The sequence below is a fragment of the Eulemur rufifrons genome, chromosome 6 (genome assembly GCF_041146395.1).
Source record: "Eulemur rufifrons isolate Redbay chromosome 6, OSU_ERuf_1, whole genome shotgun sequence".
In the NCBI taxonomy this organism is placed as follows: Eukaryota; Metazoa; Chordata; class Mammalia; order Primates; family Lemuridae; genus Eulemur; species Eulemur rufifrons.
This window is the reverse complement of record NC_090988.1, coordinates 59,688,426-59,701,992: the sequence shown is the minus strand read 5'-3', so window position 1 is coordinate 59,701,992 and position 13,567 is coordinate 59,688,426. Positions and strand designations below refer to the sequence as shown.

Sequence of the window (13,567 nt, the reverse complement as noted above, 5' to 3'; positions counted from 1 at the left end):
GGAGCCAGTTATCTGACTCTAAGTCAGGTGTTCTTCCTACTGCCCCTCAAGTTCCTGGGACTGTGGTCTTTTTGTCTGAATGCAGAGTTTGTAGAAAAGTTCCAGAGGGACCATACTGTGTTCCTTTTTCTGGACTGTAACTTTTTAGATAGTTGTCTTTAATTTGTCAAAGTTGGGTTTTTAAGGAACTTGTGATTGGTGGTAGATGCTAATTGAACAATTTCATTTTCCAAACACGTAGTTGCTGCCTGGACTTTGCCATCGATGGGCCTGGGAACTAGTGAAACAGCCTCTCATCTGCCTTCTTCTCTGCTCTGTTCCCAGTGGGTATTTCCTCTGCTTTAGGAGTGTCTTCCCTCCTACAGGCTGACTAGCCAAGGAATCAGGCTGACAGCATAGATGAGAGCCTGGAGCTGCCTTTAGGAGGTTGGGAGAAGCAATATGGCCCAGGAAGCCAGCATGCTGAGAGTGCTCCAGCCTGAGCTTCAGGTATAAAGGGTTAGCTTGACCTTCAGCTCCTCAAGCCCCCAAAGTATTCTCTGACCCTGATGGACTTGGCCCAGAGAGAGCATTTGGGGAGGCTGGTGGATTGGCATCTATAGTCTCCTAAACTAGTGGGTCCTTCTGGGGTTCTCAGCAGTGTCTGCCCAAGATGCCTGAATTCTTAGTCTGCTTTTGAGAGTGGCGTTTGCACTCTTGCAGAAATGTGACTTAAGGGTCCCTGCCATGGGACTGGGAGCAATTTTGTTCTGCTTCTCTCTTAGTTAAATCTTCACAGGATTTTTTCTTCTTGACTCCACCCAAATGTCAGAGTCAGCTACATTTTTCCTTCTTACTAAGTTAGCTCTGTGTTCTCACACACATAATAGCATTTCAGAGCAGCGAGTCCACCCTTCTAAAATTGGAAATTCAGGGAAAGAAAGAATATGTTTTATATCATGTTCTTTTAATATATTTCAGTTTCTGGTCTTTCCACAATTCTTTTGCCCTTTCCCTGAGGGCCTTGCCCTGGAGCTGATAGAGCATGTCAAGTGTTGTTTTGATGGGTGGTGATGGTTATTGTGCCCATGGCTACTGTTGCTGCAGTTGAAAGTTGATGCTTAGCAAGTTGATTCATGTAGCACTGTGTTCCCTGCGGACCCTGAGAGCTGGCCTGAGAAAGCTTCCAGAGGCTGGCTGCCTCTTCTCTCCTTTTTTTCTGTTGCACACACAGCTGTACACCAAGCACTTAACTTGGCACAACTGGTGCAGGTAGATAATATCTCACCAGAGCCACCATGCATAGGTGCCCTGGTGGCAAGATTCACTGATCATCGTTATCACCAACGTTATACTATATACTTAAGTTTATAAAAACTTTTCCCCACAACAGATAGGGAAGGCTTTTCTCCATTTTATGAAGAATAAAAGTGAGGCTCAAGGTTGGTTTCCTTTTTCCAAAAGCAACTACATTATTCACCTTGGAGGGATGTTTCATTGCTGTCACCATCAGATAATCGTACATGTGCCTGCTGGCTGCTTCCTCCCATTCCAACTGTACCACTCCACCCACTTCCACTATCACCAAAACGAAAACCAAAACTCTGAGAGCTTACATGAAGTTAAAGAAGTTTGAGCTAATGCATTTCATGCTGAAATGAGAAAAGAACTATAAATGATATCAAGAAGTAGGGTTTGACCTATTTTTATCATTGAAACCACTTATTTGCACCAATATAATAAATAAGATGGCCTCCAGGATTAAGATCTTTAGTGGCCATAAATAAATATATTTAACTTTCATATCCAGGTACCTTTTATTTTGATCAATGTGGTATGAGGATTCTAACCAGAGAGAGAGAGAACTATGTTCATGAACTGCTCAGCTTCCATGATGGTGTTACACAGGCCATAGTGCACATTCACATTGGAAATATGCTTGATAAATTGATTGTGTTGTCTCATACCCTCTCACCAAAGTACTTAAACAGGTTTTTTTAGCTCTTCAGTTTTATTTTAACATCTATATTAAGATATAATTCGTGTACCATAAAATTGATCTATATAATTCAGTGGTTTTAATATATTCAGAGAGTTGTGTAACCATTACCACTATCTAATTCCAGGGCATTTTTATCTCCCCAGAAAGAAATCTCATACTCATATCAGTCATGCCCCATTCTGCCACCCTCAACCCAGCCCTATAGAATCACTAATTTACTTTCTGTCTCTATAGATTTGCCTATTCTGGACATTTTATAAAAATGGAATCAAGGTTTATCCATGTTTTAGAATGTGTCAGTACTTTATTCCTTTTTATGTCCAAATAATATTCCATTGTATAGATAGATATACCACATTTTGTATATGTGTATTCATCAGTTGATGAACATTTGGGTTGTTTCACTTTTTGGTTATTCTGAGTAATACTGTTATGAACATTTGTGTACAGGTGTTTGTGTGGACATACGTTTTCATTTCTGTTGGTTATATACCTAGGAGTGGGTCATACTGGTTCATATGGTAACTCTGGGTATAATGTTTTGAAGAACTGCCAAGTTGTGTTCCAAAGTGGCTGTACTATTTTACATTCCCACCTGCAATAAATGAGGGTTTCAATTTTTCTACAGTCTCACTAGCACTTATTTTTGTCTGTCTTTTTTCATTATAGCCATTCTAGTGGATGTGAAGTAGTATTTCATTGTGGTTTTGATTTGTATTTCCCCAATGACTAGTGATATTGAGCATTGTTTCATATGTTTATTAGCCAAATTTATATCTTTGGAAAATTTCTATTCAAATCCTTTGCCTACTATTTAATTGGGTTATTTGTCTTTTTATTATTGGATTGTAAGAATTCTTTATATATTCTGGACACATGTTTCTTAGCAAATACATGATCTGCAAATACTTTCTCCCATTCTGTAGGTTGTCTTTTTTACTTTCTTGATGGTATTGCTTACAGCACAGTTTTTTATTTTGGTATAATGCAGTTTAGTGGGTTTTTTTGTTGTTGTTGCTTGTGCTTTTGGTGTCATATCTAGGAAACCATTGCCAGTGTCCATGTCACAAAGGTTTATTTACATCTATGTTTTCTTTTAAGCTTGGCTTTTGTGATTGTAGCTCTTACATTTAAGTCGATAAGCCATTTTTACTTAATTTTTATATATGGTATGATGTAGGAGTCCTACTTTATTCTTTTGTATATGAATATCCAGTTTCCCCAGCACCGTTTGTTGAAGACTCTTCTTTCCCCCATTGAATTGTCTTGGCATCCTTGCTGAAAATTATTTGACCATAAGTCTAAGGGTTTATTTCTGGACTCTGGACTCTATTCCATTGATCTCTGTTTCTATTCTTATGTCAGTACCATACTTTGTTGATTACTGTAGCTTTGTAATATGTTTTAAAATTGACAAGTCTCAGCCCTCAAACTTTATTCCTCTTTTTCGAGTTTGTTTTGGCAGCTCTGGGTCCCTCACATTTCCATAAAATTTTAGGAACAGCTTGTCAGTTTCTGCAAAGAAGCCAGCTAGGATTTTGATGAGTATTCTGTTGAACTTGAAGATCAATTTGGGGAGTTTTATCATCTTAATATTCAGTTTTCTGAGTCATGAACATGTTGTATCTTTCCATTTTTTAATGTCTTTAATTTCTTTCAGTGATATTTTATAGTTTACAGTATACATGTCTTATACTTTTCTTAAATTTATTAAATGTTTCTGAGTGTTTTATTCTTTTTGCTGCTATTATTAATGGAATTGTTTTTAGATTGCTCATTGCTACTGTCTGGAAATAAAATTGATTTTTATATTGATTTTATATCCTGCAGACTTTCTTGAACTCACTTACTAGCCTAATAGTTTTTTTAGTGGAATCCTTAGGATTTTCTACGTACAAAATCTTGCCATCTTCAAATAGAGATAATTTTGCTTTTTCCTTTCTAATATGGAGGTACTCTTAAATTTTAACCTTTTTCTTCCTTTCATTATTTGGCATAAAATAGTATTCCCTAAAGGATGGTGCTTTTACCATTGGTGATATATTAGGTTATTAAGTATGAAATGTCTGATTTCCTTAAGTACTAAGTTTGACAGTTGACATCTCTGACATTTCACTTTGACACTTTTTGTTTTATTTTTATTGTGAACGTACATCCTCATTCTTTCAAATGCAGGCTTTGGTTTCTGATTATCTTTCAAATGTTTTTTTAGAGCAATTTTTGTGAAACTGTGGATAAGTTGAAAATTCATTTTATTTTCAAATATGAGTTCTGTTGTGGAACCAATGCAGCACAGACAACTTGAAATATCAGTGAAGTGTTTGGGAAGAATGTGGTTAATGAATGCACAGTACGACGATGGTTTGAATTCTGTTCCAGTGATTTTAATCTTAAAAAGGAGCCACATAGGTGACCTGAGATCAAGATGGGTAATGATGAGCTGAGAGCTGTACTGGAATTAAATCCATCTCAACCTGTGTGTGAATTAGCAGCAAGGTTTGACATTACTATTCCAACAATATTGGACCCTTTGAAACAAATTGGCAAGGGTACCAGTAGCTAATAGATGGATAGATGGGTACCACATCAATAAAACAAGTGTCAGAAGAGAAATTATCTCTAAGCTTGCCTTTCTTTGCTGTCATGACATAAAACAAACTGTTTCTACACCATATTGTTACATGTGATGAAAAATGGATTCTTTTTGACAATTGAAAGCATTTGGCACAATGGCTGGATAAAGATGAAGTGCCGGAACACAGTCCGAAACCGAATATTCATCCGAAAAAAACTAATGCTGTTTGTTTGGTCCAGTGCTAGTATTATCCACTACAGCTTCATGAAACCTGGCCAATCTATTACAGTGAATGTCTGCTGCAACGAATTGGATGAAATGATGAGGATGTTTGTGATTAAGCAGCCGAGATTGGTCAATAGAGACAGGCCAATCCTCTTGCAAGACAACGCTCGACCACATGTCACATAAACAATGTTGCTCAAACTACGGAGGCTGGACTTAGAAACTCTCCATGTCATCCACCGTATTCACAAGACCTTGCACCAACTGACTACCACTTCTTCCAGGCTTTGGACTACTGGCAAGGAAAAATACTCAATTCTCAGCAAGCTGTGGAAAATGCTGTTCACTATTTCATTGCCACTAACTCTCCAGGCTTCTTCGCTGCTGGCATAAACAAGCTACCATTAAGATGGCAAAACTGTGTTGATAGTTTAGGTGCATACTTTGATTAATTGTACTGCTTCTTTTTGAGATATAATAAACTAAACTTTTGATTCAAAATTGGACATTTCGTATTTAATTAGCTAACAGTATATGAATGGACATTTTTTGCTTTGTAAATATTTAAATTCTTTAATGTATATTTTATTTTAATGGGTATTAGAAAAAATATGGTTAGTATTTCTAGCTCACAATTTGATGGTATCTGCTCAAATGTCCCTTTATCAGAATGGTGTTCCCTGAATATCGTATTAAAATAACACACCCTCTTCTCTCTTTTCCTCTACCTAGTGTCATTTTTTCCCCCTTTATGCCACTTATCATCACCTTACATTTTATACACAAATTTACACTTAAGTGTTACACAGATGTGATGCGTGCATGCTTATTGTCTGTTTCTCCCCACTGGGGTGTAAGCTCCATGAGGGCAGAGACTGTTTTATCCTTGCTGGATTGCATTTGCCTTGGATGTGGGTACTCAGTAAATATTGGTTGAATGAATGAATGTTTATTGTTTAGAACAAGGTTAAATTTTTTTTTAAGAAAAGGAAATCAGTTTCAAGTTTATTCCAGAAAAATAAGGAGGTATACAAATAAGGAGGTATACAAATATGGCAGAAATCATAAAGGCTATGTGGAGTGATAAAAGTTTGGAGAACTTCCTTAAGAAATGAGGAGAGGTGGGATTGAGGTGGAGTTTTATTTATTTATTTTTTTCATTTTCTGTGAAGTGATAAGTTATCTGTTAGCTCATAGACTTGTCCCTACCAGTGGTCTCTTGAGGCTCTTAAGCTGTAACATATGGAGTTAAACATATGTGGGAAAGTGGTTTCTACCACCTGTCACAGAAACCCTCTTGGCAGTTTTAGAGGTCCTCTGGAAGATGTTTCAGGTGCTTTTGGCTGCCCGCGGAAACTTGGCTTACAAGCCTTGTCTTCTTTTCAGGGCTCTGGGTTTGCAGAGAGCCGAAATGACCATGACTGCCAACAAGAATTCCAGCATCACCCATGGAGCCGGAGGCACTAAAGCCCCTCGGGGGACTCTGAGCAGGTGGGTAGGGGAGCACTGCTGGGGGATGGCATCAGGGGACAGCCAGATGTACATAATTACCATCATGACTCTGACAATCATCCAGGTGACTGGTCTAGGCCAGCTCATGGACCACTAGGCAGAAGACATTTTCTAGTTCTGTAAGTTTTCCTAGGAGGTAGCAGTCAGTAACTCTAAAATAAGCTTTGCTTATGCTGTTGGCGATGGCTGGTGTTCAGGGACAGAGCTGGCAGGAAGTAACTGTTCTTCTGGCCATAACCGTTTCTCAGGGTGGGGGCAGTTTGGGACCTGTGCCTGAGCTAAGATGCACTGTAGTGAGCGAGGCTGACCACACTGGGGTGGGGGTGGGTAGGCAGTTACGCACATTAGCACAAGTTCTAAGCAGAAGTCCAGGCTTTATAGGAGTTCAGACAAACCACAGATTTTGGAATCATATAGAATTGGGTTCAGATCCAAGCTCTACTTACCAAATAGTGAGCTCCCAGAATGTTTTCCTATGCCTTTTAAAATCTTAGTTACCTCATCTGTGAAATAATGATAATAGTACTTATCTCACAGAGTTGTGAGAATTAAATGAGATAATATATGTCTGTGCTTAGCATAGTGACTGGCATAAAGCCACTCAATAAGCATGAACTCCCTCCTTATGATGAAATCAAAGCTTCCAGAACTCGCAGATAGATGTATAGTGCTCTCACCAGGGCTTCTCAGGTGTTGGCCTAGGCTGGATGCTGAGGTCCTAGAAGAACCTTTAGTTTCTTTTATTAAAGCCACATACTTTTGATAGCCTCTTTTCCTGAATCTCTGGTGGAAAAATTTGGCTTTTGGGACCTAAGCCACTAGAATGAATTGCTATGAGAAGGATGCTCAGCTTTGGTGATGCTCAGGGCTAGTTCCTTCCTGGATGTCTGCGCTGTGCAGTGCTAGGCTGAGTCCACTGTGGTGTGGCACACTCAGGTCTTTGGTCAGAGGGTAGTGGTAGATGTTTGGTTCATTCAGAACTGGAGTCCAGATATAGTTACTACAATAGGGCACCACCTGTAGTCCCTGGGAAGTGATTGGTGTGAAGGAGGCGAAGGTTCTCCACACCGTACATGCAGGGCTTGTTTCCAAGTGGAAACGGTCTGGATAGACTGTGCCAACCAAACAGGGATTGGTGAGCTCTGACTTGTTAAGTACCTAAGAGCTTGGGACTTCGCCAAACAAATTGAGTATCCACTTTGTGGCAGCAAGACCAATAAGAACACTCCCTGCCCCTGCCCATTTGACCCCTCTAACCTAGACTGGTGTTGCTGGCATACCTGCTTCCCTGAACTGTGTAAGGCTGGGAATGGCAGGGGCCCACAACTTCTTGGATAAGACAGGTGGAGAAACTGACATCTTCCACAGCGTGTTGGTGGCCAAGGCAGAAACAGGTTGAGATCTCGGAGTCTTTGTCTCCCATTGTCTGCTCCTAGGAACCACTTTTCTGGGCTCCTACTAGCCTGGTATCAGCCTTTACCATGGTTGAGTTGGCCATGGAGATGGGAATTAAGGTTCCCTTTCTTTTTTTTAATATCAGACTACTGTAGAGGTAAAACAAACATTTGTGGTTATATATTTTTATTCTTAATTTTAAAGAAATGGTATATTTAGAACCTGACTTGGAGATTACCCTACCCAGCAACCCCAAACTCCTTTGGGGATTCATTTTTTTTCTAATTTCCGCCATATAGGGGTGGGTTGAAGGGTTTGGAGATGCAGTATTTATACCAAGTTTCAAAGCAGAACCAAGACTGCTGACAGGTGCCCCAGTTCCTATTTGGAATACATGCCTACGTGTTTCTAAATGTTTTCAGAAATCACTCTTCATTTAGCTTCCCAGCATGCTTGCCATCGTAACATACTGGATGATGTATGAAAATATCTGAGCCTCAGATGTGCCTAAACAAAGCATCTTTCCAGCCTCCCTTCTAAGTCTTCGCTTCCTTCCTGCCACATTTCCACTTCTCTTCTCCCCTCCCTCCTTTCCTGGGAACCTGGCTTTTGTTGGGGAGTCATAGGCCTCTGTAGCTAACTACACCCTTCTCTTAGAGGCTACCCCTGGGCTGTAGGTGTTGTTTAGACATTGTGATCTGGTGGTTTCTTTGGCTGCCTTCTCCCTGGCCACATCTGGGTGTGTTCTTTGGGCTGAGTAAGGCAGTAAATCCAGTAAATTACTGGTTTGAGTCACTGGAAGGCATTGTCAGTGAACTCTGAGGGTTCTCCTGGGTGCCAGGCTCTGTGCTAGACAATGAGGGACAAAGAGGGATGATCCATTCTCCTTCTCTAAGGTATTTATAACTTGGATCTATGATGTTGGCACCTGGATTTCTTAGTCTGACCTTTCAATAGCTGTTTGGCTGTGACCTGGGGCCCTTTTATCATTGCTAGCCGAGGAGTCCAAGGAGGAGGAGACTTCTTGGTTCAGCCAGGGCTTTGGTTGGGGAGTGGAGGGGTGCCAAGGCCTTGGAAAGCTGGGCCTTTGACACTCTGGCTGAGACATGTGTATCTAGTTTTGATGGAAAAGAGAGCTCTGGGCATAGAAAACTGACAGGGATAGGCAGACAGAACCCAGCAGAACTGTCAAGGTACATATTTGCAGTGCTATATCTTTAATTTGCCTAAGACGTCACCTGGTGCTACCACCAACTCAGTCTGGGTTAAAGATCCTGGATTCCAGTCCCTAGCTTTTCACAGGAGTTTTGCTCATTTATTCCCTTTCTTTACCTTTGCAGCCCAGTCTTGATTTGGCAGGAATTATGTAGGAGGGGGAAATCTAAGCCTTTGCATTTAACTGCCTAAGTTTTGTTGTCTGTGGTGTCTTGGTCTCCTAGAGCAGGTTTCCTTTTCTCTTTGTTGGTGAGGCTGAATGGGCATACTGTTTCCTCCTTACCTGCCAGATACACCTTCCCAACAGGCTGTTCCCACTTCAGCTCGCAGGATATGGTTGCATCCAGCTCTTGGGGTGAGAGGTGGGAGTCTCAAAGCTCCTCTGAATTCCAGAGGTCAGACTTTATTGTGTTGGTGTCTATGACCTGGGGTGGGACTAGAAACAGCTTGGTGACTTGCAAACAAGGAAGTATTATGTTTAGAGCTAATTCAGCTGCCTGGATGGAGACCTTTGCCACTTGCTATTCTCAGATTTCACTTATTTGCAGTAAGACCTGGCAGATGGGGGATGGGGGGGTGCTCTTCTCAGAAGACCTGCTGTGCCTGCTGATTTCCTCCACAGCTTCTTCACTGTGAAACTCCAGCACTTGGGTCATCGCAGCTTGGAAATACAGACTGTCAGTCTTGTATTTGGGAACCTTGCTTCCGATTGTAGAAGCAGGAAATCTGGATATCTGTGAGAATATAGACTAACTGAGGCAAGGACTTCTTTCTGTGTTCCCAGAGCCTGGAACAATGCCTGACACATAGAAGACAGTCACTATTTCTTGATCAGTTGACTAGATGGCTGGGAGAGCAACCTCTTAGAGCATAGGCTGTTGTGCTATTCGAGTCCTTGTAGTACCTTCCAGTGGGTCTTCTTAGCTTTGGACTCTCTATCTATCCAGTCTAGATTGTTAGGAAGGCACAGCTTTTTGAAAAGGGGCTTTAGAGCTCATTCACTCTAACCCACTTTATTTCCATATTGGGAAACGGAGGCATAGAGAAGAGGAAGTACTCCCTAAGGATATAAAACTAATGAGAGGAAAAGCTGAAGCCTACCTCTCTTGATCCTTCTATTATTTTATTATGTCACTACATTCACTTCCCTATAAATATTGCTGTTATGGGACCTCCCTGCTCCTGCTATCCATGATAATGTCTAACTGAGTCTGGTTTACAAGGCTTTCCATGATCTGGCTGTGACCTTTCTTTCTGCCCTTATCTTTCCCTGATCTCTAATGCAAATCTTAAATTTCTGCCAGTCTGGATGCAAATATTACTTCTCTCCCAGTGCTTTTGTTGAACACGCAGTTAGGATGGATGCCCGACCCCCCTGTACTTACTTTAGAATCCTTGGTTTGGAGCCTCCAAATGGCAGTTATCATGCAATACCTCATAGGGGGAATATTTGTGTTGGTCTTATTTCCCCTACTCAGTTGGAACTCTGGAGGCCCAGCATATACTCTGTTGGAGTGTTAGAGTTGGGAGGGATCTTGGGACACATCTAGCTCAGTTACTTCCATTACATACGAGGAAGCTAAAGCCCACACAGCTAATTGGCAGCGGAGCCATACTTTCAAATCATATTTGCAGGTTTCTGTGCAAAGGGTGGCTTCAGTTTGTGATATGGTGAAATTGAAGATGGCTTGAAGTCCCACTGCCAGAGTGGGTACAGATTTGGTCCCTGTGCCTTAGATTTCAGGAACAGGGTAAGAGCTTACAGAAAAGAAAAATCTTCTGAGAGTAAGAGCTGTGGGTAAAAGATAGTATTGCATAGCTTGTCCTGGCCATGGCAGGCAACCGCTCGGGAGGACCTGCAGCCTCAGCCCGTTACCCAAGATGCTTGCTAGAACCCAACCATGATGCCATCATTACTGTTCTGGTTATTTATTGCTGTATAACAAATGACCCCAAACTTAGTGGCTTAAAACAATAACAGTCATTTGTTTTGCTTGTAAATTGCAATTTGGATAGGGCTTAGCAGGGAAATCTTGTCTCTGTTCCTTCCAGCATCAGTTGCTGTGGCTTTAAGGTTGGTGGTGACTCAGTGCTAGGGACTGGAGTCCTCTGAAGGCTTACATGTCTGAGAGTTGATGCTGGCAGTCACCTGGGACCGCAGCTGGGAAACAATTCATATTGCCTTTACACGTGGTTACATGTTTTCACAGCATATCTGGGTTCCAAGAGTACACATCCCAAGAGAACAAGGCAAAAATGCATGGCATTTTAATGACCTAGCTTCAGAAATCAAATAGTGTATTTTCTGTTATATTGTATTAATTATACGAGAATAACAAAGGGTTGCCTAAGTTCAGGGAAAGGGAAGATAAATACAAACTACCTATGGGATAAGTTGTGATACCTGTCTTTGGAAAATACAGTGTGCCACAGTCTGCCCTCTGATCACAATTCACATCCTTCCCAGATGCAAAATATACTCAGCCTCTCCCCTAAAATCATAGGTCTCATCCTATTAATGGCATCAGCTCATAGTCTAGAATCTTGTCATCAAAATCAGGTCCAGGTATAGATGAGACTTTCTGGGTACAGTTCTGTTCATTGGGTGCAGCTCCTTGAGTACTGTTTGTCTTGTTCTGAAGACCTGTAAATTAAAGAGAATATATATCTGCCGCCCAAAATACACTGGTGGGACAGGCCTAAGATAACCACTGTAGATGCTTCTTTTCCAAAAGGTGCAGACAATATGCACCTAGCAGGGACTGGTTCTTTGTCATTCTTATATTCAGTGAGGCATCTGTTGCTAATTCCTTGGTTGGATCTTGGTTCTACTGCCTCAATTCATTTACCTTGCCTCTAGCTCCACCCTCTGGGCTTTTGGTTCTGCCCTCTGGGTCATCCTTTCTTTTCCATAAAAAGTAGCTCGTTATTGTAGGTAAGTAGTTTTCTCCATCTTCTTTGTGCCTTAACATGTTAAGGGTCCAAAGCTGTCCCTTCATTTTGTACTCTGTCTGTTCTTTTTAGTCTAAGCTAATCACTTCCTTTAAAAACTTCATGGGGCTAGGCTGGGTAGCTCATGCCTGTAATCCCAGCACTTTGGGAGGCTGAGCCAGGAGGATTGCTTGAAGCTAGGAGCTTGAGACCAGCTTGGGCAACATAGCAAGACTCATTCTCTACAAATAAAAAAAAAATTAGCTGGGCATGGTGGCATGCACTTGTAATCCTAGCTACTTGGGAGGCTGAGGCAAGAGGATCTCTTGAGCCCAGGAGTTTAAGGCTGCAGTAAGCTATGATTGTGCCATTGTACTCCTACCTGGGTGACAGAGCAAGACCCTGTCTCTAAAAAATAAATAAATCAATAAAGCATAGAGTTTGAGTTTTCACACACAATAAAACCATCACTATAATCTGGAAGCCATTCCTTAATTTGAGAATTTTTTTCTTGTCTAAAGAGACTGACAATGAAAAACAGTTTTATTTTTTGACCCAGCAAGCCCTTTCTCATTTATGTTTCTTTAAATTTTGCTTAAAAATTGAACAGTTCCTTTTTAGCTCATCTCTTTTCTCTTTTTTACTGTAGGCAGCTAGAAGAAGTTAGACGGCATCTTTAGCACTTTGCTTGTAAATCTCCTTCACTAGTTTATCAAATTTATTAGCTGTATTTCCTATTTTCTGTTACCGCAGGCAACAGAATCACCAAACTTTTCAACACTATAAGGGTGCCCTTTCTTTCAGCTTCTAATAACATTTTCCTTACTTTCCATTAATCCCCTGCTGACAGCCCAAAAGCCAATGTTTTAAGATTTTGTTTCAGTAGCCACCCCACTTACAGGTACCAAAATCTGTTCCAGTTATCTACTGCCAAATGACAACCACTTATGCTCCCGGACTCCACGGATTAGGAATTCAGCCAGAGCACTGCAGGGATGGCTTGCCCCTGCCTCGCCATGTCTGCCCTGGCTAAAAAGACCTCGTGGCTTAGGATGGCTCAATGGCTAGGGGCTAGTATCACCTAGAGGTGCCTTACCTTTCATGTCTGGGGGTTGATGCTGGCTGTTGCTGGGTCTGTTCCTGGGACTGTCAGCTGGAACACCTACGTGTGCCCTGTCCACCTGGCCTGGCTTGCTCCTAGCATGGGAGACGGGATTTAGAAGCTGCTAGTTTCTTGAGTCCTGGGCCTGAAAAGTAGCATGGTGTCATTTCTACTGTATTCTATTGGTTAAGTAGTCACAGAGCCCAGATTTGAGAGGAAGGGTTATTTTGACAGAAGGCTTGTCAAAGAATTTGGGGACCAATTTTTAAAACCACTACAAGTGCTGTTGGCATGGTTTCCTAGAACTGGGTTTCTCTTTCTCTTGGCTTTGTATAATTTCAGGCTCTGCTTTATACAGAAGCCCAGTTTTTACTGGAGTAGGGCGGGAGGGATTTTCTTGTCAGGCATCAGTAGCCTCAGAGAGGGCTTCTCCATTGTAAGTATTCTCTGTGTTCACTGCTGCTACTACTTAGAAGGCTTGGAGTTTCTACTCAGAGAAGAGCTCACCGATCCTCTTTGTGCATCCTTAGAAATCAGCTGGGGGACAGACATGTACGGCTTTGGTAGATTCTTAGATGTGCTTTCTGGGTGTGAAAAGACAGCTCAGTTTGTGCTGTGACCCTAGCTACCT

The 13,567-nt window shown here is 41.4% G+C and overlaps 1 protein-coding gene across 16 annotated transcripts in view; it reads left to right on the top strand.

Annotated features, from left to right (window-relative positions):
• The window catches only part of DENND2B (DENN domain containing 2B), a 155,713-nt gene that overhangs the window by 98,924 nt on the left and 43,222 nt on the right, over positions 1-13,567 (top strand). For 12 of the 16 annotated variants that reach the window (XM_069471132.1, XM_069471145.1, XM_069471133.1 and 9 more), the window contains one exon: positions 6,168-6,272. The exons of 3 other annotated variants lie outside the window; for them this stretch is intronic. In XM_069471132.1, the coding sequence (XP_069327233.1) occupies positions 6,193-6,272 (80 nt within the window). In that variant the 5' untranslated portion in view covers positions 6,168-6,192. Of the gene's footprint in view, positions 1-395; positions 490-6,167; positions 6,273-13,567 lie in introns of those variants that run through there. One more of the 16 variants, XM_069471137.1, reaches the window with a different exon arrangement.